General features: G+C 43.1%; 1 protein-coding gene across 27 annotated transcripts in view; it reads left to right on the top strand.

Moving 5' to 3' along the window:
• The window catches only part of ARPP21 (cAMP regulated phosphoprotein 21), a 162,403-nt gene extending 135,459 nt beyond the window's left edge, over positions 1-26,944 (top strand). For all 27 annotated transcript variants that reach the window (XR_005722041.1, XR_005722040.1, XM_040246279.1 and 24 more), the window contains 2 exons: positions 24,852-25,000; positions 26,154-26,944. Coding sequence is in view for 25 of the 27 variants with exons in the window: in XM_040246279.1 (XP_040102213.1) it covers positions 24,852-25,000; positions 26,154-26,411 (407 nt within the window). In the remaining 2 variants the exon portion in view is untranslated. The remainder of the gene's footprint in view (positions 1-24,851; positions 25,001-26,153) is intronic.
• The last annotated feature ends 449 nt before the right edge of the window (positions 26,945-27,393 follow it).

The following is a 27,393-nucleotide window of genomic DNA, read 5'->3' as shown; positions in this document are numbered from 1 at the left end:
CAGCGTCTGTTGTCTGCAAAATGCTCACTGGAAATGTATTTCTTTTTTGTTGTCTCTGGGATTAAAACAAACTTGTTTTTAGTATTATTATTCATATAATTTGGGGCTGTGCTGGGTCTTCCTTGCTGTGCATGGGCTTTTCCTGGTTGCGACACGTGGGCTTCCAACTGTGGTGGCTTCTCTTGTTGCTGAGCACAGGCTCTAGGGCACGTGGCCTCAGTAGTTATGCACGTGGGCTTAGTTGCCCCAAGGCATGTGGGATCTTCCTGGACCAGGGACCGAACCCGTGTTCCCTGCATTGGCAGGCAGATTCTTAACCACTGAACCACGAGGGAAGCCCTCCAAACCTGCTTTATGTGATGTTCTTCCCAGCGAGGCCCCAAATTGGGCTTCTAAATTTTCTTCAAGAAGGAACATATTTAGTCTTTTGGATGTCTCCAGGCACTCCTTTTACTTGTTTCTTTTCACCCACTTGGTGTAGGAAAGCTGCTAGGTGTTACCAACAGTAGTGTCTTTAAGGGTGGACGTTAGTAAGGTGAGTAAACCAGTGCGGCATTCTGAGTCTCGGCCACCTCTACAGCTGGAATGGGAGCCTTCATCTGCATGCTTTGGGACAGAGCATTAGGAAAGAGCTTGTGGTGGTTCTGACCACAAACAGCACTTACTGTTTGTGGTGAAGCAGTTCCTGCCATGGTTTAAGAAGACGCTTGAAGAATGGCCTGGCCTTCAGAAGGGTGAACATACTTGATTATGAGTTTTCACAGGTAGGAAGTGACTTTGCCCAACTTCTCTCTATGCCATAACTGCTGAGCATCATTTTTGAGCCCGGGAGACAGCCTGCAGAAAAACTAAACAAAATGTTAAAATCACCCACGGCAGCCATGATGCTTTATACCCTGATAGTCAGTCTATGTCATTCACGTGATTTACAACATGGAGGTTATTCATTGCTGTAGTGTATCATTTCGGTCAGCAAATGGTTATTGGGTGTGGCGACCAGAATTAATTAACTGTCTGCAAAGACACAGGATTTTCAAAGGAGAAGGTCAGTCAGTTTTGGCAAAACATGAAAGTCCTGGATTGTCAGAGCTGGAGGAATTGTCCAGCTCTCTCATTTGTCACCAAAGACACTGGGGTGTGATGAGTTACGTGCTCAGCCCAGAGCTAGAGACAGCATCCATCTATGTGTGACCTGAGGTTCCACTGGGAGAGAACTTGTGTTGGAAACTGCCTGTTCCTCGGAAGTAGAGGTACACTTAGCCAGGGAGGAGGTCAGACGGACTGAGGTCCATAGTCCTTCCCAGCGGGACTTTTAGTTCCGTCTCCTTGCCCATGTGCATGTTGGTGACCATTACCTGTTTTTCTTGTTGGCTTCTAGATTCTGCTCTTTGGAAATAAGACATCCATAATGCTGTTTTATCTATCAAGGTTCACTCAACAATAACAATATATTTATTCAGTTCAGTTCAGTTCGGTCGCTCAGTCATGTCCAACTTCTTGCGACCCCATGAATCGCAGCACGCCAGGCCTCCCTGTCCATCACCAACTCCCGGAGTTCACTCAGACTCACGTCCATCGAGTCAGCGATGCCATCCAGCCATCTCATCCTCTGTCATCCCCTTCTCCTCCTGCCAATCCTTCCCAGCATCAGAGTCTTTTCCAATGAGTCAGCTCTTCACATGAGGTGGCCAAAGTACTGGAGTTTCAGCTTTAGCATCATTCCTTCCAAAGAACACCCAGGGCTGATCTCCTTTAGAATGGACTGGTTGGATCTCCTTGCAGTCCAAGGGACTCTCAAGAGTCTTCTCCAACACCACAGTTCAAAAGCATCAATTCTTTGGCACTCAGCCTTCTTCACAGTCCAACTCTCACATCCATACATGACCACTGGAAAAACCACAGCCTTGACTAGACGGACCTTTGTTGGCAAAGTAATGTCTCTGCTTTTCAATATGCTGTCTAGGTTAGTCATAACTTTTCTTCCAAGGAGTAAGTGTCTTTTAATTTCATGGCTGCAGTCACCGTCAGCAGTGATTTTGGACCCCCAAAAAATAAAGTCTGACTCTGTTTCCACTGTTTCCTCATCTGTTTGCCATGAAGAGATGGGACCAGATGCCATGATCTTCGTTTTCTGAATGTTGAGCTTTAAGCCAACTTTTTCATTCTCCTCTTTCACTTTCATCAAGAGGCTTTTTAGTTCCTCTTCACTTTCTGCCATAAGGGTGGTGTCATCTGCATATCTGAGGTTATTGAGATTTCTCCCTGCAATCTTGATTCCAGCTTGTGCTTCTTCCAGCCCAGCGTTTCTCATGATGTATTCTGCATAGAAGTTAAATAAGCAGGGTAACAATATACAGCCTTGACATACTCCTTTTCCTATTTGGAACCAGTCTGTTGTTCCATGTCCAGTTCTAACTGTTGCTTCCTGACCTGCATACAGGTTTCTCAAAAGGCAGGTCAGGTGGTCTGGTATTCCCATCTCTTTCAGAATTTTCCACAGTTTATTGTGATCCACACAGTCAAAGGCTTTGGCATAGTCAATAAAGCAGAAATAGATGTTTTTCTGGAACTCTCTTGCTTTCTCAATGATCCAATGGATGTTGGCAATTTGATCTCTGGTTCCTCTGCCTTTTCTAAAATCAGCTTGAACATCTGGAAGTTCACGGTTCACGTATTGCTGAAGCCTGGCCTGGAGAATTTTAAGCATTACTTTATTAAGCCTCTGCTATGTGCAGGCATTGCAACTGCATGGAGGGTATGGGGTAAACACAGTGGGAACCATGTAACAAAGGTAAGTAATAACATAGAAACAATCTCTTAAGAGGACTTTAGTCAAAAGAAAGAAAAATGACTCAAAATAAGCACGGAGTCACATACATTAGCAAAATAATTTTTTAAGACCTTTTGAACTATTTTCAAATCAAATCGGTGTTTTTCATGTTTATTTTTCTCCCCCCAAAATGTTTATATAAACCGATTGAACATACTGACCTCAACAGAGTCTGTGAAAACCCAATTTACATTTGGCAAAAAAAAAAAAAAAAATGGGGGGGTGCGAATCTAGTATCAGATTTAGTTCAGCTTCGACACTGTCATTTGAAGCTGCAAATGTAGCTGCTCTCTGAAGCCATCACAGAGTTCTAATTTTGGTTGCAGCTGGTTACTGCAGCCAGTGAGAGAGGTAACCTTTGATGAATTTGGCAAGTTGAATTTGAAGCATTTGGGAGCATGTGTTGAAGGATCCAGTATCTTTATCAGCTATTCTTGGAAGCGGGATAAAAAGAAAGCATATTTAAATAGGAAACATCAAAGCAACTATACTCCAATCAAATTTTGTTTAAAAACAGGAACTCTTGGTGGTGATGGATATGTTCATGATCGTGGTGATGATTTTCTGCCTTATTTAATAAAATTCATATAAAGTGTACAATACTTTATAAATGTCAAATTTCATCTCCTTAAACCATAATATATACAGTTTATTGCAATTTATACCATACCTACCTCAATAAAATTTTTTTAAGTGAAAAATAAAAATAGGAAACATCTTCCAGAGTTTCAAAAGTTTGTGACAAAATAGTTACTCAGTTGTCTTCCATAAAGCAATCCTATTTAAGTACTTGAATGTTAGAAGAGATCTTAAATCCAGTTTAGCTCTGGACCCTAGCCTGTCAGGCTTCCTGGTGCCTTATTTGGTAAAGAATCAGCCTGCAGTGTAGGAGACCCAGGTTCAATCCCTTAATCAGGAAGATCCCCTGAAGAAAGAAATGGCAACCCACTCCAGTATTCTTGCCTGGGAAATCCCATGGACAGAGGAGCCTAGAGGGCTACAGTCCATGGGGTAGCCAAGGAGTCTGACATGAATTAGCGACCAAACCACCACCACCACCATCTAGCTTGTCAGTCATATTAACGATGAGGAACCCAAGGCCAAGGGTAGTTACGTCACTTGCTCAGAGCCACGCTGCTGCTGCTGCTAAGTCGCTTCAGTCATGTCCGACTCTGTGCGACCCCATAGACGGCAGCCCACCAGGCTTCCCCATCCCTGGGATTCTCCAGGCAAGAACACTGGAGTGGGTTGCCATTTCCTTCTCCAGCTCAAAGCCATACAGTGGAGTAAAACTCAGGAGCTGAAGTTCTGGTTTCCGCACAGTGGGTCAGTGATCAGCACAGCCAACCTTGTTTCAGAGATCAGGGTGTTTCCTGCATACAGATGTGAGGCCATGGCTTCCTGGGTGGTCCTCACAGTCTGACTCTCCCTCCCATTTAGATCTTGTCTTTCTCAGAGCCAAGCTGTTTTCTCTCCAGTCTAGTAGATTTACCTCTACAATACATAATCCTCCTCTCTTTTTATTCCACTTTATTTTGGGCAATGATCTGTGTGGTGATCAGAGATTTCTTAGTTGCAGATAAATTAAAGGGCATCGGATGTTTTCGAACAGCTACCCAGGCTTCAGCTGGGTTAATCCATTGATTTCAGCCCCACAGCACAGGGTGTCGGCCAGAGCCTGGCTCAGCTGCTCCGCTCTAGAAGGGCGCTTCTGTAACTGAGCCTCGCATTAGATTACAATTATTTTTGCCTATAGCCAGCTGTTCCCCACAGATATTTTACTTTTTATGGAAGTGAGATAAAAAGGATTTTGTATTTTAAAAGATGGCTTTCTGAGGCATATCTTCAGCTTAAGCATTGAGTTTCTTTTTATTCATGGAACTCGAAGCTGTGTCTTGAAAAATGAGTAGAAGGTATATCATCTCCAGGATAAATCATGTTATTACTGTGTGATGCCTTTTGGGGTGAACCCTTGGGGGGGCGGTGCACTCTTGGCCACAAGTGAATTTCCAACTTCAAATCATTTTTTGAGTTATAAATTAAAGCAACTTGAGTATTTTCTCTCTATATGCCAGACAGTGTGCTTAGGGGTGTATTATCAACTTAATCCTCACCTCAATCCTGTAAGATTGATGTTGTCGATTGAATCACCGCCTCCATTTCACAGATGATGGAAATAGAGGCTTGGTAAGTGGAAGCAACTGCCCTAGGAGATGCAGGGAGTCTGAATCCCAACCCTGGGTCTTTACTGTAATATATACGGCCTCTTGTGATTTGACAGTTGTGCCTACAAAATAGAACGGTAATCATCTTTGCTTTCTCCCAAAGAAATGTTTTTAGTCATCTTAGGATGAGGTGTTTGTATCCGCTGAGACATCATTAGGTGTGTAGGCCCCGGTATTAGGTATCAAATAGTGGTTCTTTCACACCTAGGGAAAGCACTTGTAATCATCTATTTTTAAACTGCTCAGCTATGTCCTTCATCATGATCTTGTTAATAATGCCAGGCCTCTTAGGAGTTATCAGTCATGAAATTTCATCATAGAAGCTTTCCAGGGTCCCTCAACCTGCTGAAACACCAACTTTGCTTAATTAAAAATTTATTCTCCAAAGAAACAGCTCTATGTGTTTTTTAGTCAGTTAATAATGAAACTAATTATCATGGTTGGCTGCAGCTTTGGCTCCAGCTATTTAAATATGGGCATTTGTAGGCTTGTGTTCCCTGGCAGCATCAGGAAGGCACACTGTTAGCTAAGCAGATGTATTTTGGAGAGGGTCTGCCCACTCCATTTCAGTTTAACCCTTTTGGAGGACAGTGTCTGTGTCCAGCCTCTGCTGGGAGACAGAGCATTTGGTCTCCAGAAACCTATCAACTCAGCAGGGTGTTTTTATTTTAATGTGGCTGAGGTAAGATGGAGAAGGCCCCACCCAAAATGTACTTAGCAATTTAATAACAGGTTAGAAAGGATTTCCCTAAGGGCAAGCAACTTAAAAAAAATAATAATAATACATGGCTGGAAATATTACTAAATGAGAAACATTTTCTTTTTTTAATTTTATTGAAATATTGTTGGTTTTCAGTGTTGTGTTAATTTTTGCTATATAACAGAGTGATTCAGTTATACATATTCTTTTCCACTGGGGTTTATCCAGGATATTGAAAATATTATAGTTCCCTGTACGACACAGCAGGGCCTTATTGTAGTGTCCATCCGATACACTAGCTTGCATCTCCTAATCACAAACTCCCAGTCCACCCCTTCCCCACCCCGTCTCCCTCCGCAACCACAAGTCTGTCCTGTCTGGGAGTCTGTTTCTGTTTCACAGATGGGTTCGTTCGCATCATATTTTGGATTCCACATATATGTGCCCTCATATGGTGACTGTCTTCTGACTTACTTTGCTTAGTGTGATATTCTGTAGGGCCAGCCATGCCTTTATGGCTGAGTCACATTCTATTGTACACATGTGCCACACCTGTATCCACTCATCTGCCGATGGACATTTAGGTTTCCATGTCTTGGCTACTGTGACAATTCTGCTGTGAATATAGGGGTACGTGTATCTTTTCGCATTGTAGTTTCGTCTGGGTATATGCAGGTGGCATTGCTGGGCCATATGGCAACTCTGTGCTGAGGTTTTTGAGGACCCTCCATACTGTTTTCCATAGTGACAGCACCAGTTCACGTTCCCACCGACAAAGGAGGAGGGAGGAGCACTCTCCTTCTGTTGTGGTCTCTCTTGGATCAGTCAGAGATGCCCGAGCTTGTCTGAGTGACGCTGAATTGTTCTTTATCAATGCCGATTTCTTCCTTGTGAATTCCTCAAGCCCTCTCTCCCTCTCTTTAATAGTTAGGGTCTTGCTGGAAGAATGTGATGAGAACTGACTGATTCGAATCTTGTCGTGTCTGAATGGTAAAGAATGAGGACTGCTCATCCTTGGCCGCTAGATCTGGAGTTAGTCTGTTTATTGCCATGTTCTGAGGCATACAGGTGGGGTCTTAGTTCCCAGTCCAGGGATCGAACCTACGTCCCCTGCAGTGGAAGCACAGTATCTTCGCCATAGACTGCCAAGGAAGTCTCTAGATCAGGAGTTTTAAATTCTGGACTGGGCTTTTGGAGTTCCTGAAATCAGCTAAATTTTACAGTATTTTTTTCTTTATGTGCCAGGGTAAAACTGACCAGAAGGAAAAAAAAAAAAAAAAAGGTTCAGAGACATTTCATTAAATTTTCAGTGTGATTCAGATCCTCTGTAACTCTTAAATGCCAGTGTCCTTGATCAATAACGCTTCCAGGGGGTGCCTATTGTTTTTGCTGCCTCCCTTTCAAAGGTTAGTGAGGAAATGAAGCAGCAGTTCCCAAACTGGACATCAGGGCTTCTGGAAGTTCCTGCTGTTAAAAACAGTAAGTATGTCAATTTGAAAAAGATTAATACATCAAATCATTACAAGCATTCCCCCATCCCCACCCTCTCCACCAAGAAAGGAATTCAGCAGATGCACTCCGAGTGGGAGGCTCTTAGAAGAGATTAGATGAGAGAGCTGCCATGACTTAGTCACTCATTCTTCTTGGCACTGTTTTGAACCCAGTTATCTGCCAAATTGATGTAAATAGTTTCAATCTGAATCTATCCATTGTTTGGCTAATATGCATAACTAGAACAGGAAGAGAGGAAATAGCCAGTGTTGCAATCCAAGATATGAGGAGCTCAAAAAGAATGACATTTCTCTAAATTCACACCAATAAAAATCTTCCCTCAATTCCTAAAAATGTATACTTATGTGTACATTTACATATATGCATATGTATACATATACAAACACACATGTATGTGTAAATATGTGTGTAAATGTTATCTGATACATATGCCTATATATAGTAACTGCAAAATTTCTCATCTGAACCCATGCTCATTTGAGAGTGAAAAAGAAGGTTATTAATAATTACACTAGAGTAACTGGCATTAGTAAACATATGTGGTCACCTTATACATAAATGCAATATTTGCTCAGTTATTTTGGGAAAAAAAGTTTTAGAAATGAGGGAGTTAGATTTTAATCTTAATTTTGTGCCCCTCTGGACAATATGTAATAGATAAAAAATAAAGATTAGAAGTAAATAAATACATTCCAAAGTTTAAGAGAGGGAAATAATAATGTTTATATCCAATGCAGTTGTTTATTTCAAAAGAAGAAAGCCTATCTATAATCTACAATGTGCTTTTTTTGTGGATAAGGGCTCAGTGAGCAGCAGGAATCCTTTTTGTCTTAACTCATCAATTAGAAACAAAACACAAAAATTATCAAAACTGGTCAGTTGATTTATAATGCATAAGGTGTAACATTTGTAAACATCAAGTCAAAAAGCATTTAAAAAATCTGTCTTGGCACTTTAACATGCCTTTAACACAACGCCTATTTTAGTCTCATTCCCAAGCTCAATATGTTGAAAGAAATTTATTCACAAATCCTTATTTTTTCTCATATAGTTAAACAGAAAGCAAATGAAACAGCATGTGTCATTTGTTAAACAGGAAAAAATAGAATTGGTCCAGACGTATTATGAACATTGTTAAATATTGCATTTGAAAGACTACTGTAGTATAACCGATAATATGTTCAGGGACTTCCTTGGCAGTCCAGTGGTTAAAACTCCACAATTCCACCACAGCGGGCATGGGTTTGACCCCTGGTTGGGGAACTTAAGACCCTGCTGCATGCCAGAGGTGTCGGTGAAAAAATAAACTATCTTTCAAAATAATAATATAGGGACTCGCCTGATGATCCAGTGGTTAAGAGTCTGCCCTGCAAAGCAGTGGACATGGGTTTAACCCCCGGTTCGGGAACTACGATTCCCACTTGCTGCGGAAAAACTAAGCCCATGCATTACAACAGGAGATCCCAAGTTATACAACGAAGACCCCACACAAGAAAATAAATTAAATAAATAAATAAATAATAATATATTCACTGAAAATATACTTTTCTTCCTAAAAATCACTTGCTTAATCATCTTACATAAAAAAGCACACAATGCTTAGTTTAGCAATACTCCTAAAGGGGAAGGTTCTCTGTCTTTCTGCAAGGATTTCAGGGGTTCCAGGTGCTGTGAACAATGATCATAATCTGAGTTAAGAAATGGACCCTGTGTGAGAGCAGGTGGCCGGGGGGATCAGAGGAGGGAGCTGCCACTTGGTATTAATATCTCATCTTTGATATAATGAGAATCCCCTTAAAAAAAGATGGAAAGGTACCTCCCTGAACCCAGGATTCCCCCTGTCATCTTCTGCTCTGAGACAGCTTTAGATTAGAACACAAGATCCAAGGAAACCAGATCTGTGTCTTACATGGGAACAAAGGGAAGTCTTAGGTTTTTCTGAGTCGCTACTGATAAACCTGGGGCACAGCTTCTAGACAAAGGACACAGGCACCCTGGCTGTCTTCAAGTTACAGCCTAGAAATTGGTGCTCCACCAGTGTGTGGAGTCTGGACCCCCAGGCCTTTGCAAATGATGCCCGCCTGGCCCCGGGCTCCCCGGCTGCAATGAGCTCAGCTCGCTCGCTCGCTGCGCGCTGTGTACTGAGTTCTGTGCCTGCCCTCACATGCAGAGCTGCTCCGGTTGCTTTCCATTACAGAAACCCAGGTCAGAAAGGCAGAGTCATCACAGCACCCGTGGTCACGCCCAGGTGAACTGCACTTGAGGACTGTGTCTTGTCTCCTAGGCAATTTGGGGTACAGAAGCCTGAACACTGCCAGCTAGATGGGGCAGTTCCAGGAATTTTCTTGGCATGTGGAGTCCTCCCTAGTAGTATCAACACCCAGCTGGTTCTTCATGTAAGGTGCAATAGTGGGGGAGTGGAAACGCTCTCAGTTACACGGCATCATTTGGTGGAGACAGATGCCAGCTACCATAGACACTGCCATGTGTGAGGACGTATGACTTATATCTACTTGGTCTTCATAAAAGCCCTGGGGATTGCAGATTAGTTGTTGTTTTTCAGTTGCTAAATCATGTCCAGCTCTTTGTCACCCCATGTACTGCCACACACCAGGATTTCCTGTCTTTCACTATCTCTTGGAGTTTGCTCAAACTCTTACTCATCGAGTCGGTGATGCCATCCAACCATCTCATCTTCTGTTCTCCCCTTCTCCTCATGCCTTCAGCATAGGGATCTTTTCCAATGAGCTGGCTCTTTGCATCAGGTGACCAAAGTATCGGAGCTTCAGCTTCAGCATCAGTCTTTCCAGTGAATATTCAAGGTTGATTTCCTTTAGGATGGACTGGTTTGATCTCCATGCTGTCCAAGGGACTCTCAAGTCTTCTCCAGCACCACAGTCCAAAAGCAGCAGTTCTTCATCGCTCAGTCTTCTTTATAGTCCAATTCTCACATCCATACATGACTACTGCAATTAGTAGCACCCAGTTAATAGGCAAGCAAGACACAGCTCAAGAATAATAGGGCCAGTGGGTAGAAGATGCGGCAATCAGCCTCTTGTCTGTCTGATTACGGAGCCTGTGATTTTTCTATTAGGAAACACAAACTCAGATTTAACACCAGAAGGCTAATTTGAAGTCGTATTGAAGTATTCTTTCATACCATTTCATCTTGCTTAATTCCTTTAAATATTTGAGATAATTATGGTGAAATGTATTAAACTGGAGAGCAATTTATAGCAGAGCATTTTCTAAGCCAAATGTGCTTGGGAATTCAAGGCTCAGTTAGGGTCACTGTGGAAATAATAAACTAGACCCTCTTTTTTTTTTTCTTTCATTTTCTCCTAAAATATCCTTCGCCCATAGTTATCCATTTGATCTCAGCCATCTGGTGGTGCAGCCGGCAAAGGAAAATGTCAAATTCAACAAAATGAGTAGTACTGCTGGAGCTGAATCATAATTTAACTTTTTTTCTCTGCCCTACAGGATATTTAAACAGTAATATTACTTAATAATACTTCCTAAGTTATTATCAATTCCCTACAAAACATTGCCATTTCCTCAAAATGGAAAGGCAAGCACTAGGGCCAAGAGTCAAATATTCTGCCCTAATAGCCAATGACATCTAAATTCACGAGTTAACATTTACTTAATTGCTGAGGCAGTCATGCTAAGTGCACAGTCTGACACATTATCAGGTGTTTTTTTAAAAAAAAAAGATAATTTCTGAGGGGAAAAAAAATAACAGATCTATAAAACCAAGAGACACGACTCTGCTAACATCATTATCCGACTCTCATTTTTAAAATCTTCGTTTGATCAGGTTGGCAGGGTGGTTAGGGGAATACTGCTTGATATAAGGGCGTATTCTGTGTAATTCTTGAAGGGAAGATGGGGAGGGATTCTGTTTGCTTCTCCTCTCGTCACATAGCCATTCTCTTCTGACTCCACAAACTGCGTCTCTCAGCTTCCTTTGTCCTGGGGCTTCCAGATGGGTTTTGTCCATGGAAGGCGTCAGCAGCAGGAGGGCAAAGGAGGGGAGATCAGGAGCTCTTCAGCCTGGCCTCCCTCCCTGTGCAGATAGCCCTCCAGGTGGCCCCGAAGGCTGCTAGGAACACTGGCTCCACCCCGACATGTGCATGCTATGGGGAAAAGGGTCTCCACCCCGACACATGCATGCTATGGGGAAAAGGGTCTTTCTGTGGTTAGGCTCTGGGCGTCTCCCTCTCCTGTCTTTTTTTTTTTTTTTTTTTTTTGCTGTACCAAGTCTTCGTTGCAGCATTTGGGATCTAGTTCCCTAACCAGGGTTCGAACCCAGGCCTTCTGCATTGGGAGCGTGGCGTCTTAGCCACTGGACCACCAGGGAAGTCCATCCTGGTGTCTTAACTTGCCTACTAGTTTGGCAATGCTCTCTTTATTAATATCTCTTCAGGTGAATCACTGCAGTGGAATTCTGTTGCCTGCCAGGATCCTGAGTTGGGGGTGGGTGGCACTGGTGAGAGATTAGAAGACCCCTGACTTAGTTCTGATCCTTGTGAGCTATGTGTCCCTAAACAATCTAGGGATTCCTTGTGCTTTACTTTCATCTTCTGTAAAGTGAGTCATAATGGCATTACTCCTCAAGTGCTTAACTCAGTGATGTAAAAGCCATAAAGGTTATTATAAGTAAGCTTGGAGGAAGAAAGGGGAATGTTCCTGCCTGTTCTCCTGGTTTGAGTTCATGCCAACAAGGCCTATACTAATTCAGCATATGACCTCCTAAAAACGTTGCCTGTTGATAAATAACTGCTCATTTGTGTGTGTGTATTTTAGGCGCCAAGCTGTGTCCAACTCTTTGTGACCCCATAGACCGCAGCATGCCAGGCCTCCCTGTCCTTCACCATCTCCCAGAGTTTGTTCCACTGAACCACTCATATCTATGTCTAAACATCAGGATGCAGTTGGGCGAGCGTTGACAAAGAGATGGTTTGATTCCTGTCTTTTGCAAACCATGATATAGTCCTTGAATCTCCAGATTTTTCTCTTCTTTCTCCATAATGCCCTACTTTGGGTTATCTTACTGGAAACAAGCTTGGTTAACCCCAGGTCACATACACAAGGCATATTCTCCAAGTGCTTAGTAATTACATGGTGATAGCAATGAGCCAGCATTTGTGTGTCAAAAATACGCCTAGCAGCCCGGTCTGTCATATTTGGAGGAAGCACTATAGCATATATATGCCAGCAAAGGGACTGACAGCAGAATGAGATTTAATCCCCAGTTCATGAGAAATTCTGTGTGCAATCCTGTGCCTTCTTAGCCCTCAGCACCCCCAGCTTCATCACCCTGAGCTGGCTGGGCCAGGAGGTCTCCAGTTCCATTGTTCCCACTCAAGTTGAACGATTTCAGACTTGAGTGGGGAGGAGGGAGGGCAGGGCAAGAGAGATTTTTTTTTTTAACGTGTACCATTTTTAAAGTCTTTTTTCTTTACTTTCTTACAGCTTCTTTTGTTTGGGCTGCGTCAGGTCTAGCTGCAGCATGCAGGATCTTTCTTGGTGCTGCACTGGCTCTCTGGTTGTGTCACGTCGGCTCCAGAGCACACAGGCTCAGTAGTTGCGGCACACGGGCTTAGTTTCTCGGAGGCATGTGGGATCTCAGTTACCAGACAAGGGATCGATCCCGCATCCCCTGCACTGCAAGGTGGATTCTTAACCACGGGGACCAGAGGAGTCCCCGTTTCTAAAGTCCTGATTGAATTTGTTACAGTATTGCTTCCATTTTATGTTTTGGTGGTTTGGCTGCAAGGCATGTGGGATCTTAGGTCCCTAACTAGGGAGGGAAGCTTAGCCCCTGCACTGGAAGGTGAAGTCTTAACCACTGGACCACCAGGCAAGTCCCTAAGAAGAGATTTAGAAAAGCAAGGAATCCCAGATATGTGCTGTAGGAGGGCAAGTAAGGGAGGGCCAGCTTCCTCGCTGGCTTTTTTTTTTCAAGCTCAGTGAGATCAAGACATACAAGCAAGCCCACAGTTATGTCCCAAAGACATGGGGCTTCAGAAACGGCTCCTTTCCATATCTCCTTATTTAGGTCTCTCCCTGCACCTGTCCCAACACTATCAGGTGAAACTGGAAGCTGCGCTGTGCCCACTTGACTTGCTGCTGGAAGGAACTTTTTCCAGAGGCAAAAAGGACAAGAAAAACAGTTGGCATCTGGTCAGCTTTGTCCTTATTTTGCTGTGATGGTGATCAGTTGCTTTTCTTTGGCCATCCCTCAAGCATGGGCAGGGCTGGGGCATTCTGTTCTGCTGCTTTTTTTTCCCTCCCACACTGTCTGACATGCAGAATCCTAATTCCTTGATCAGGTATCCAGCGCAGACTCCCTGCTTTGGAAGGTGAAGTCTTAACTGTTGAGTCTTAATCACTGGGCAATCCGGGAAGTCCTGCTTCCTCATTCTTTTCCTCAGGTCTCTGTTTGTGGGCTTATTTTCTGTCCTGTGGCACTGTAAGATTCCTTTAGGGCAAATACAGTGTGGGTGGTTTTCTGTCAACATCATTGATAAATGTTCTTGTGGCACTGAGTGCAGAATACCAGGCTAGACCCAGGTGTATAAGAAACGCTTCCTTTTCCAGAGGATGAGCAGGGGCAGGGCAGTCACACATCTCGGTCCCAGCTAGGTGCTCGGTCTCTGGGATGTTTCTTACAAGAAGGATCTTGGTCTATCCTAAAACCCCTTGAGAAAAGGATGGTCCCAGATTTACAGATAAGGAAGATGAAGTCGGAGAGGAGAGAGGCCCCCCTCCACCCCCCGCACAAGGTGTGATGTGTCAGATCCCATCAGCCACAATATGAAAGGAAAAGTAAGAGGCTTAAACGGTAAGAATTCAAGACAGAAGTATTCATTGAAAGGGCTTCTCTGGTGGCTCAGTGGTAAAGAATCCGCCTGCCGAAGCAGGAGACCCAGGTTTGATCCCTGGCTCAGGAAGATCCCCTGGAGAAGGAAATGGCAACCCACCCCAGTATTAATGCCTGGGAAATCCCATGGACGGAGGAACCTGGTAGACTACTGTCCATGGGGTCATAAAAGAGCTGGACACGACTTAATGACTGAAATCACTGAAAACCAAGGTCCAACAGTGATCTTCAAAGTGTGGTCCCCAGACCAGCAGCATCAGCAGCAGCCCCCTGGGAACTTGTCAAGACAGCACATCCCAAGGCCCCACCCAAACCTGCCGAATCTAAACCTCTGGAGGTTGGAGCCCAACAATCTGTGTTTTAACTTGGTCATTTTAACCAAGTGATTCCAGAGACAGGAGAATGTTGAGAACCATTGTCAGGGGAAGCAGGGCAGGGAAGCAGGCACTCGGAGATGGAGATGTGATGAGGAGGCAGGAGTGAGTGGCAAACCTTGAGAATTCGTAGCTTTGAGAAGGGACTGCAAGGTGGGCCCGGTTTCGTTCACTCTCAGTGCAACCTGGTATGCTGCCAAAGACAGACCATGAGGCCTCAACTGGTTCTCTTAGGTCCTGTGTGTTGGCATCATCTCGTTACAGTGAATTCAGCAGGCAGCAAAGGGTGTGACTCAATATAGCTTGTGCTCTATTTGGGTGCTTATAAGCTTCCCCAGTGGCTCAGATGGTAAAGAATATGCCTGCAGTGTGGGAGACCTAGGTTTGATCCCTGAGTTGGGACAATCCCCTGGAGGAGGGCATGGCAACCCACTCCAGTATCATTGCCTGGAGAATGCTGATGGACAGAGGAGCCTGGCAGGCTGCAGTCCATGGGGTTGCAAAGCGTTGGACATGACTGAGCAACTAAGCGCAGCACAGGAATCTAACCACGATGAAACTCTACCAGGCCTTGGGCGGAAGACCATTCGTCCTTCACTTTTATTTTTACTTTAATTATTGTGAAATGGGATATAAGTGTGGACCATATCCTGCAGCTCCAGCTAAAAAGATAAGCACAATTTGTATTTGCATGGACAAGCCTGTAGATTTCTAATTGTTGTCTCAACCAGATAAAAGCAATAATTTTAAATAATAGTTCCCCGCATGGTGAGATTAAAGACTGTTCTTATTGCTGTTAACAAGGATAATCATGGGTTGATTAGGTAGATGAACAGAAACTGTCTCTTTCTTGTTGCTTGGACTTGTGACATCATCTGTTGCCCAGCAGCTTCACTTTGGGGCCATCTGTTGGAAAACTGATAGAAACACAAAGGATTCAAAATTAATGTTCCCTGAACCCCATGATGAGAATTTCCTTACAAATGTTTATCCCCAGATTTTCTCCTTGGAAAATATTAGTTATGAGTAGAAAACCATTTATACCAGGTTTAGTTGTGGGATTTTTGTTTTTGAGCTACCCATTATATAATTTAGAATCAATCACTCTTTTGTTGTAATAAAATGTAAGCAAATTGACCTTTAAACTTTTTTGGCATCTTGAAATTGAAAATGGACTGATGTTGTCTACCTAGACCTCAAGGAAAAATCAGGAGAAACTAAACCCCAAATCATTAGAGCTTGGCTTCTGCATATATACGTTCAAAGGATGTGTATCCATGATGTACTAGAAAACGTCATGCTGGTACTTCTTTCAGTTTCTTCAAAGCCAGTGTATATCCCAGTGTACACCCACTGTACACAGCATACTGTATAGTCCAGTGTATACTGTGCAGTCCAGCATACAGTCTATTGTACATCATAAGGCACAGCCGGGTCCAGTATATAGTACAGTATACAGTCTACCCTGCAGTCCAATGTCTAGTCTGGTCCAGTGTACATCATAAGATACAGTCCAGTGTCCAGTCCGGTCCAGTGTACAGTATACTGTACAGTACAGTGTATATCCAGACCAGTGTATAAGGACACAGCTGGACAATCTGGTATATGGGCGAATGCACATCTGGCACCCAGCTAGACACATCTGACATGCAGCTAGACATCTGGCGCACAGCTGGACACAGCTGGCACACATCTGACACTCTGGTACATGGTCAAGTGCACATCTGGACACAGCCAGTGTATAGTTCAGTGTCCAGCCCAGTCCAGTATACACCAGTGTATATCTAGTATACAGTCCAGTGTCCAGCTCAGTCCAGTATACACCAGTGTACATCTAGTATACAGTTTAGTATACACTCCAGTGTATATCCAGTGTACAGTCCAGTGTCCAGCCCAGTCCAGTATATACCAGTGTATATCTAGTATACAGTCCAGTATACATTTCAGTGTACATCCAGTGTCCAGCCCAGTCCAGTATACACCAGTGTAAATCTAGTATACACTCCAGTATACACTCTAATGTACAGCTCAGTCCTGTATACACCAGTGTACATCTAGTATACAGTTTAGTATAAACTCCAGTGTATATCCAGTGTATGTCCAGTGTCTCTGTGCCTGTCTTCTCCATGTCCATAAAAATCCTATGAATGGCTCTTACAGTCATTCTTACAAGAAAGAACAAAGCATAGTCAATTGGTTCAAAGAAGGAAGGGTAAAAGAGGGAAAATCTAAGTAAACTGAAAATCAGATTGACACTGAATTCAGGTCAGTGGTGTGCCAGAGCTCTCTTGTTTTGGCCCACATGAGCAACATTCAAAACATCAGGAATTTTGCCAGCTGATTGTTAAGCCCTTTGTAGCCTGAAATTGGTGGGGATAGTTACATCAGGGAAATCAGTGAGCACTACAAATCAGGGCTTTTGTTTATCAGAGTCTGGGTTTCAGTGGACAACTGACATCTGTGGTTAGGGTACAGTAAGTCCAAGCTAGTGTCCATCCAACAGGTGACATCACTAAAACTCTTGGCTGCCAGTATCTAGCCGTTCATGTCCTAAGTATCTCCCTGGTGTGTCCCTTCTCTCTCATCCTGCATCTCTGCCTTAGTATCTGTCTTTATCGTCTCTGGCCTAGATTACTGCTGTTGCCTCCCAGCAGACTCTACCACTGGAACAGTATTACTGCTAAATCTACCACTAGAGGGACTTCCCTGGCGGTCCAGTGGGTAAGACTCTGCGCTCCCACTGCAGGAGGCATCGGTTCGATCCCTGGTCGAGGAACTGAGATCCCAAATGCTGGGATCTACCACTAGAATAAAGTTTAGGTAAGAACCCTGCCAGAGTGCAATCGAAGGAGGTAGTTATCTTTGACTATTGGGAAAAATAATATATACTGCTTTCTTATATAAACAGGGTACTTTTGATTAACTGTAAAGTAGGTGGTTTTTTTTCTTTCTGTTTTGATGTAGGGTTCTACAGATTGAATCTATGACCATAGCACCTATTTGCAGAACAGTTGGCCGGGGCTAGCTTACAACCTGTAGCTATGTGAGAGTGACAGTAACAGAATCCCCGTGGGGTTGAGCCCATGACTTCTGACTTCATGATCGTCCTGTTCTAGCCAGCTGATCGAAAGCAATTTGTCAATGGGAACACCCCCCACAGGGAATGCTCCCATAGGCCATGATTAAACCCACCTCTGTCTTCGCTCTACCCTGAGTTTAGTCTGTGGAGAGAACTCCTCTAAGCTGCTTCAGCACCAATTTGCTTTCACCCAGCCTGGTGTAAGCATGCCCATAATTAACACTGGTAGATGTGCAGAAATGCAAGAATGCCACGTTTTCTAAGCTACGCAGCCTCATTAAGAAAGTAAAACGTTTGTGAATCTCCTGCAGGTTTTCTCCCTCTGGGTTGTGGAGGTTCTCTGGCTGTCAGCACAGAACTCTGGGCCAGGAAAGTTCAGAGAATTACTTCAATAATATGACAGCCTCGTCCATTTAAAATGGAATTCAATGCCAGCTTCCCTCAGAGGCATTCATTGAAATTCTGTGCATGAGCTATTCCTGTAGTCACTTAACAATGTCTCTCATGTTTGCCCTGATTTGAAAAAAAAAAAAAAAAAATGAGAGAGAGAAAGAAAACTAGCTTTGTAGTTGCAATAGCATGGATCCGGATGGTCTAATTACAATGAAGAGGCCCCAAGCTTGCAGTAATAGGATGGTTCATCTGATGTGTACGGACGGCCCCGGGAAAATGACCCATGCATGGACATTCTCGGGGGACACTAAAGAGGCTTCTAAGAATTACACTCTGTGCAGCAAGCAAGCTAATGAGCAAAAGAGAAAGTAGGAAAGAAACCACTGCTTCAGGAAGCGTAGCTCCACTTATGGCTGGTGACAGCGTTCCCCAAGTTCATTAGGACGGACTGGGCTTCCCTGGGATGGGCGTGGCCTCCCGTGCTCATTCTGCATCTTGCTCCTAAGCAATGAAAACCACTGAATAATAAATGGCGAAGAGAAAGAGGATGGAGACCGAGATGGCTGGTAAATCAGATGAAGGCAGACACTTACACAAAGATGAAAGAAGTCGAAATGAACTTCAACAGCAAAAAAAAAAAAGGCAGTTTTTTTAATACCCTTCTTTTTTCATTTTTTGGACAGTTTTATGATATTTTATTTTATATATAAGAACAATATCTTCTTATGATGTCCAGGGAAGATATTTTTATCCTGTATCTTAATCTTTGGACATGTTTGAGGAAAAAAAAAAAAGTCTTTGGATCCAGTCTATACTGCTTTCTTCTTTTAAAAGTTCTACATGGGGTTTTAGGGCACATAAATTGGGAAGTTGACATAAAGGCAAAATGCTTCAAAGGATACACGCCTTGCTTTTCAAAGGTGACCCCACTTAACCTACACTGTCGCATCAGGGGGTCATCACCGGGGAGGAGAAGCAAGACAGTGTCTGCAAAGACCAGGGGAATCAAGAGGACCGTGTGCCCCTGGACCCCGAGGGAGGCCCGGTGCCAGTGGGACTGTCAAGGGCACCTTCCACTCTACCTGCCATGGGCACCGAGCCTCCAGTACCCCAGACCTACTCCTCTGAAGCATAAGGAGGTGGTCCTCTTTCAGAAAACCAGAGAGATATCATGATCGATAGGACACATCTGTTCTCTCCACTCATGGCTAGCTACCTGAAACATCAAGGTGGTTCAGATAGATGAAGCCAGAAGGGACCCCTGTCTTTAAACAGTGCCCTTCTAATGAAAGAAAACTGGGGAACAAATCCATAGTGTTCATAGAATTAGAACAATCATGAGAGCAGCCTCTAAACTCCCAAAGTACAGCTGCCTCTGAGTGGCTGTAAAACAGGAGACCCAGGTTCAATCCCTGGGCTGGGAAGATCTCCTAGAGCAGGGACAGGCTACCCACTCCAGTATTCTTGCCTGGAGAATTCCATGGACAGAGGAGCCTGGTGGGCTATAGCCCATGGGGTCACAAAGAGTCGGACACAACTGAGCGACTGACACTTTTCATCTGACATCCTAGAGTTTCTGTATATCTTCTCTTACCAACTTTCAAATACTATAGATACTTTTTATTTCCAAAGGTCACGTGACTTTCTTAGCCACAGCTAGCTGCCTGATACAGTGAAGTAACAGAACTGGTGTTATATTTAATGAGCAAATAAGTTTTTTTTTAATGCTTTTTTTCTTTTTTTTCTAAAATATTTACCTGGCTGTTGTCAGGTCTTAGCTGTAGCATGTGGGACCTAATTCCCTGACCAGGGATTGAACCCTGGCCCCCTGCACTGGGAATGGGGAGACTTAGCCACTGGACCACCAGGGAAGTCTCAAGTTATTTTTATCTTATATTTTGAGAGCATTTTGAGAAAACAGTCCATAGTAAATGTACAGAATCTTTGAAGATTATGAGGAGAGGTGTTCTTTGAAATGGACCTAGTAAATGAAAACTGTAGTTTCCACTGATCATTAGAAACTAATTCCTTCATTAGGAACTAATGAAGTAAATGAAGGACTAGAATCCATTTGACACCCCCACCCAGCTCCAACCTGACCACCTGTCTGGTATCCCATTATCTGAGTGACCAATCTTTTAAATAATTATTGAGTGGTCTGAGTTGATTTTGTCAGGGCAACTATGCTTTACCTTTGATTTTTCTTTCTTTGATACCAGCAAGACCATGTTCAACAGACTATGGATCATAACTCTCATCCTCTTAATGGTTTTAACTATTGAGAAAACAATTAATGCAATGAATGGCCATTGAGTAGCTGCCATGCTAAGGAAATTATGTTAATATGTGAGCGTTGGAAGAATGTGCAATAAATAGTTCTAAAATTTAGGGAGCAAAAACAGGGATGCTCAAGCCAGAAAACCTCAACCTAAATTCTAGCCAAATGTCTGGGTCATAGTTGTGTCTTTTGTAAAAGGAGTTTAATAGCACTGACTACCTTCCACGATTGTTGTGACAATAAAGTGTAAGTGCTTAATTTACTGCCTGGATCAGAGTAAGCAATCAAACCAATATAGCTAATTAGCCAGTTATGATGGAGAATCTTTAAAGAAGAAGAAAAAGTAAAAGAATCCATAGGAAACCAAGAAACAGAACCAGGCAGATATTATTAATAGAAATTAGTATGTGGGATGCATGAACTATAAAAATTTAGCAAAGGGAGAAGCCAGTCCTGGATAAGCATTTTTCTTTTTCATCTTCTTCACCAGCTATGTCACAGCTGAACTACTGTAATTTTATCTCAAAACCATGTACAGAGAACAGAATTTGAATTCAGAACCAGCTACCCTGGTTCCTTAGAAGCCCTGTGTGTGTTGGTTCACCCAAGAGAAGTCATATTTTCTATTAAGCAGGTAATTAACTTTAATCATTTGAAAAGACATTGTACCACATTAAGAATACTTAAACACAATAGAAAATTGCACTGCTTATATGGCTTGGGAAGGTGTTGAGAATTGCGTAGCTTCTTACTTTGCTCTGTAGATGCTGAGTTGGCCGAAAAGTTCATTCTGTAAGATATACAGAAAAACTCAAACGAACTTTCTGGCCAACCCAATATTTGCCCAATATTTGTAGTTAAGATACACCTTCCTCACCTTCAACCTTCATAACCAACAACAGCCAGGGAATCAAACACCTAAAAACACAGGTCATGACTTTGTCATTCATTCATTTCCAAAATGTTGGCTCCATAGCAATGTATTTACAAATAAGAGTTGAAATAACATCTGTATCAATCATGCAATTTTTAATTCCTAAATTGTAATTCCAGTTTACATTCTGATTTTTCATAAATATGCTACATCAAGCAAAATGTTTCCTTGACAGAATATTAATGATTACCCTTGGACTACAAAGAGTATTCAATAACTGCCATATTTTATTGAAAACAATGTTAAATTTCAGATCTGTAAGATCCAGACATTTATTCTTTTACTGGTCAGGAGGCGTTTGTCCATTCCTGACCTTTTTACCTTCAGAAAATAAATGACGCATGTGACATGAAAATTGAATTAACCTCAACTGAAAAAGGAATAATACAAATAGCTAATGTCTTTACGATCGCCCTAGCAAGCCTCCAGGGCAGCTCCTGTTGCTGTTTCTGTTTTGTATGATGCATTCTATCTGGCTAATCCTCAATAAATATGAAAACCAGATCATTTCACAGCTAAGAGCTGACAAACGGGAACAGGCTTCTCATTTGAGTAGACGAGATAAGCAGGCTGCCACCAGCCAGTTCCACCATCTTCGCCTTCGGGCGAGCTGTGTCCCAGGCAGACCCTGTTAGTTCACACTGAGGTCACTGCTATCACATTTCTGTTTGTCTATTCCTAGACTGGAGCTCAGATTCACATTCCACACGGCCTCCTGTCTCAAGGACCCATTCTGCCGCCTACCTCTGTAGCATCACTTAAAGCAGGGGGCCCTCCGATTAAACTGTTGCAGGTGTGAATTTCTTGCCTGGAGAGCGAACTGAGAAATGAATGAGGTTCATGAATATAAATTGGACTTTCCTTAACTTTTCATTTAGAAATTGTATGGCGTGATTCGCTCCCCACATAAATCTTTATTTGCCTTAAGTGTGTTGACTCTGAGAATCCTGGTGCAGAGCTGGTAGCCCATTGCTCTGCGTGACTGGATGTTGAAGTTCACAGATCAGGCAGAAGTGGCTTGGGGCGGGCGACACCACGGCAGTGTCCCCACACCCGTGGGCTCGGCGAAGATGGACTGCATCCCCCTCCCACCGCAGCCCAGGCCTGCACCTTTACTGGGTCGAGGCCACCTGACCTCCTCATTCTTCTTCTCTCCTTAAATATTATCTGATAGCTACTTCCTCTTCCTACCAAGACATTCTATTTTCTCTATGTCTTAGCAGCTCTATTATCATCAGACTGATTTTTCCCTTCACCCCAATTTTGGTTTATAGAGCTGATATAATAAATGAATCTTTCATAGGCCACCTCGATTTATTTTTGAACAGACGCTGTGAAACAGAGTCATTCTGAAGATGACTTGGGACAGGCTGGAAGGATTCAACAAGCAAATGTATCCTCTTTAGACGTGAGGCCACCTGACCTCTCCTGCCCTCTTCCCTCCCCTTCTTCCCATCCTGCAGTAGCACCCCCAAGACCAACAGGGCTTCACCATAAGATCCAAGTATAAACCTGATTTTTTTAAAGACATTTCTCAAAAAAAAAAAAAAAAAGACATTTCTCTCATTTTCAACCTGTACTTTGACTGTTAAGCCAGAAATAAGCACCATTACACAGACCTGAAAGTGTGCTCATATTGCTTGCTCTTTGCTATAGAAATAGGACATGGTAAGGAAGGCTGAGATCATGAATTTTCTACAGTCAGTCATGCCAAGTTTTTTTTTTTTTTTTAACATATATAACAATAATCCTTGCTACAGTGAATTTGATATGGCTAGTAGTAACGTCCTAGTAATAATAAAACAGCAACAATTTTTTTTTTCAGGGCCAATGGGTATAAGAATAAAAGGGGGATATCCTAGAGAACAGATTTTTGCAATGAATGTTAAAGGAAATTTCTCCCTGCGTATGAGGCATTGTGGGAGGTAGGGAGGACCGTGAGGTGGCCTTAAGTCACATTTCTTCTTCCCAAGTCTGATGATTTTTCCATATTGTATCAACTTCAAACACTTTGCCATATTTATAAACCCTCTGGGCTGAGGTTATTGAGATCCAGTAGACCTCAGAGCACATGTAAGGGAGGCTTTGACTGTGTACCCATGAACTCAGAATAACTGGAGGAAAGGTGGCCGTGACCCTTAATTACACTCTTAGTATGTGGTGTCTATAGTAGAATTTAAAATAACCTTGTAAGTAAAACCACTATTAAAATGGAGTGAGGAGAGTAATGTGAACATTTTTAAAAATGGGACACATAAAAGAAGGTCAGAGGATGGTTTCCTTGGCTCCACTCACTGATGGGTGCAGGCGCCATTCCAGCCTCCTGACCCCGAGTTTGCTCTCTCGAGTGTTCCTGACTTCACTTCATTTTCATCTCATTTGACAAATAAAGCTGATCTCCTAACTTAGTGGCTGTTTGCAAGTTACACTTCCACAGTATTTCTAAGGTGAATGAAAACATTTTTGGCTGAACACAGGCTTGCCAAGTGTTGTCTATTGTAAAGACGCTAATGTAATTTCATCCTTTCTCAATTAAAACTCTCACATGCACTCAAAAGAAAGGCTATTTTTAAACAATGGATACTGATTAGGAATTTTTTACCCTTTGTTTCAATTTTTAAAATCTGATTGTAAAACTTAGTGTTTGCATCAAGAAAATGTAAAGCCTGTCTTCCCAGAGAACTGTATTAAGACAGCAGTTGGCCTGATTTCAGTACAATTAATAACCGGAGCTCTGGAAGGACCTTATTTTACAGCATGGAAGTGAATCTGTTTTATTTCTCTATCACCGTGTCATCTTCACCAACATTATAACTTTCTTTCCAATATTTATAAGAATAGTTGACAGACTTGCTTTAAGAATGCATTTTAAAGCACATCTTGTAGTAGGGGTTAAGATAATTAGAATAAATTCTGGTCCCCTTAAAAAAGAAAGAAAAGAAACCCTACCAACTGGCCCACCTGGAAGGACACCAGCAGATACATTCTTTAAATTTTGTATTCTATATAATCTATGATATGTACGTGGTCTCTTACGGGAGTGTTTTGCCAGAACGTTCTCTCGGGGGCTAGTGGTGGAACAGAATAAAAGTGTGGCATACCTGCTGTTGTTGCCTTTGTCTGAGTCAATGAATATTGAATTAGGTAGAATTGCAAGTCTTCTTGTGTACTAGGGCATGGAAAATAGAACGTGTCCCAAGTTAACAGGCTGTTTGGTGATCTCTCTGTGAAGTGAGGTAGTGCAGGAAAGTCAGAGGGTGAGAAAATGAGTCAGTTTAATAAAGAAGAACTTGATAATTTGTGACTTCTCCAAGTGTCATTGAAACCAAAGCGAAAGACAGATCTGAAGGGTAGAGTTTACAGCAGTCAACCAGCACCAATAGAGGTTCCCATCTTTGGGTCGTGAAGAATGCACCACTTCCACAACACTAACCCTTGGATGGAAATATCAGCAAAGTTTCTGGAGTCATGCCCTCATCCACTCTTGAGAAGCAAAACCTGCATAGTTAGGAAATAAGCGTTCCTAACATGGAGAGTGAAAGGTCTTCCGGTTGGCTGGTGAAGTTCTCTTACTCCGTGCAATTTCATCTTCGTTCTCTTCCGTACAACCAGTTCAAAAGATGTTTCCTCTTTGCAGGTTACCAGCCAGTCTTGTCTGGTCCGCAGGGGTTCCAAGGCCTCGTGGGGGTGCAGCAGCCGCCTCAGAGTCAGGGGGTGATGAGCAGCCAGCAGGGAGCGCCAGTGCAGAGCGTGATGGTCTCCTACCCAGCCGTGTCTAACTATCAGGTGCGTGTCTGCAGCTTGGGAACCGGTGCTTGAGAAGCAGCCCCTGCCAGAGTACAGCCTGTGGGTGTGTCCCTGTCTCAGATGGTTGGCCAGGTGGTAGGGGGCGCTCGGTGCAGTCGTGTTGATGGTTGACTTTGAGTCAAGATTATGCTAGACAAATAGAAAACAGAAAGTGTACATTTCTATAACACAAATGGCTTTTGAATGCCCGTCTAAGTCTGGTTCCATATAAACTTTCTATTCATGAAGGAAAATTCTTTCGAGTTCTGTTCATGAAGACCTCTGGACATTCTGTTGAGATGGTACTTAATGAGACAGTCCTCGTGACAAATTTTCGTTTGTTTTGATCGCAGCCAAAGAAAGTTCATTTCACCACAAATTTAACTTATAAAGCTTTTTAAATGGCATCTCAGATTGATCTAAAGGGTATTTATTGGACCTAACAGTTGCATTTTCCAGACTAATCTCACATTGAGTATTTAAAGCGTCACACCCCCTTCTGTAATGTATATTCTGAAATGCACTGAGAGGGAAAGTGAAGGGTTGGTGAAGTAGGTTAATCATTCAATTTAGCTGCACCAAGTACCTCTGGTCCTAGAGACCCTACCCTCAGTCTTCCTGCCTTAACCATCCTTGTTCACATTGCATCGGTCTCTACCGCCAACTCAATATGAAATGTTCTTGAAAGTTGCAAGTTGAGAGTGAGGTAGGTTCCTGGGACAAAAGCCTCTTTTATTATCAGTGGCTCCAGGCCACTTTGCATAAAACCAGAATGGGAGCATGGCTTTCCAAAACAGAGAGAAATCCAGAGAGGGGGTGGTCCACACGGCAGTCCCTGGAGAGCCAGCAAAGGGGAAGGAAAGAGGCTCAAAGCTAACACTTTCCGAGCATCTGCTTCTCACCAGACACAGCCCAACTGCTGTTGCATCCTCCTGCACCTCTTTCAGGGGCCACTTGGAAGGAGGTGTCATTATGCACGTGGGATCAGAAAATCAGAGCGGTTAAATGGTTTGCCCAGTGTGAAACAGCTGATAAAAAGCAGAGCTGGGACTCCAACCCCAAAGCATGACTGTTTTTGATGACACGACCGTAGCTTGCGGGACACCCCAGAAGGCCCTCCTCATACAGGGACATGTCTTGTGTCTCCGCACAGGTGCCAATGACCCAGGGTTCTCAAGGACTGCCCCAGCAGTCGTACCAACAGCCACTCATGCTACCTACCCAGGCAGGCCAAGGCTCCCTCCCAGCCACCGGGATGCCCGTGTACTGTAACGTCACACCGCCGACCCCTCAGAACAACCTTAGGCTGATGGGCCCGCCCTGCCCCTCCAGCACTGTCCCCGTGGTGTCAGCCAGCTGCAGGACCAACTGTGCCAGCATGAGCAACGCCGGGTGGCAGGTCAAGTTCTGAGCACTCTGGCCATGCCCCGTGTCTTCTGACACTACCATGGCCCTTTGCGGGAGGAGGAGCCAGGTGGGAAAACTCACTGAGGACTTAAGTATTCACTCCACACCCAAATGACTGCTGCTGGTATTCTGTAAAAAAAAAAAAAAAAAAAAGACTAATCCACACGTTAGCTGGTTAATGGTGCATATTTCCGTCATGTCTGCTAGGTATGCCTTTCTAGCTTAGCTAGTGACATGAATTCATCAAGGTAAGATTTTCTCCTACCACTGAATACCACTGTGTAGACGATACTATCCCTAATTTGGATTATTAGTTTTGTACTTTGTGTTGAGTTTGTGATGCTAAGAAGTATTTAAAAAAATTATATACTGAAATCACATTGTACCAAAGCTGTAATGGAAAAGAAAAGAGTTGATGAATGGAAGGAATAATTTATATACACAATAGAGTTTTCTTTTTTTAATGGATATATACTGTATTGTAGTGTTTAAGCAAAATAAAACTATTTGACCTTATGGAGGAAGGTCATGTTTTTACCACCAGTTTCTTTCACTCTCTGTTCCCCTATGTGTTGGCTTGTGTCCCTTTATCCCCTTCAAGCACTACTTTATAAATAATGCACAGAAAAGATATTCTGGTTGTTTGCAAATGAACTAGTATCACACTAGTAGGCAAACACTGAACCAACTGCAGTTTCTTGTCGTGCATAGCACAGGGCTGGCTCCTGGAAATAAATGACATGCGATGCATCCACTCATTGAATACACATTTTTGAAGTGTACACACCTGGCCTTTAGTTTTAGGCCCACTGAATGCATGTAGCTATACTTCACCAACTGGGAAAATCTGCGAACAGCTGCTCTATACCAAATCCTGTGCCACCTCCATTCAAATTCCATCCACCACCTGGGAAACAAGGTATCTTTGCTTAGAGGGAAATTAAAAGAGGCACAATGTAGGACTTCCCTGAGTGGCCCAGTGGTTT

Source organism: Oryx dammah, unplaced genomic scaffold (genome assembly GCF_014754425.2).
Source record: "Oryx dammah isolate SB20612 unplaced genomic scaffold, SCBI_Odam_1.1 HiC_scaffold_9, whole genome shotgun sequence".
Lineage (NCBI taxonomy): Eukaryota > Metazoa > Chordata > Mammalia > Artiodactyla > Bovidae > Oryx > Oryx dammah.
This window is presented reverse-complemented; position numbering and strand designations above follow the sequence as displayed.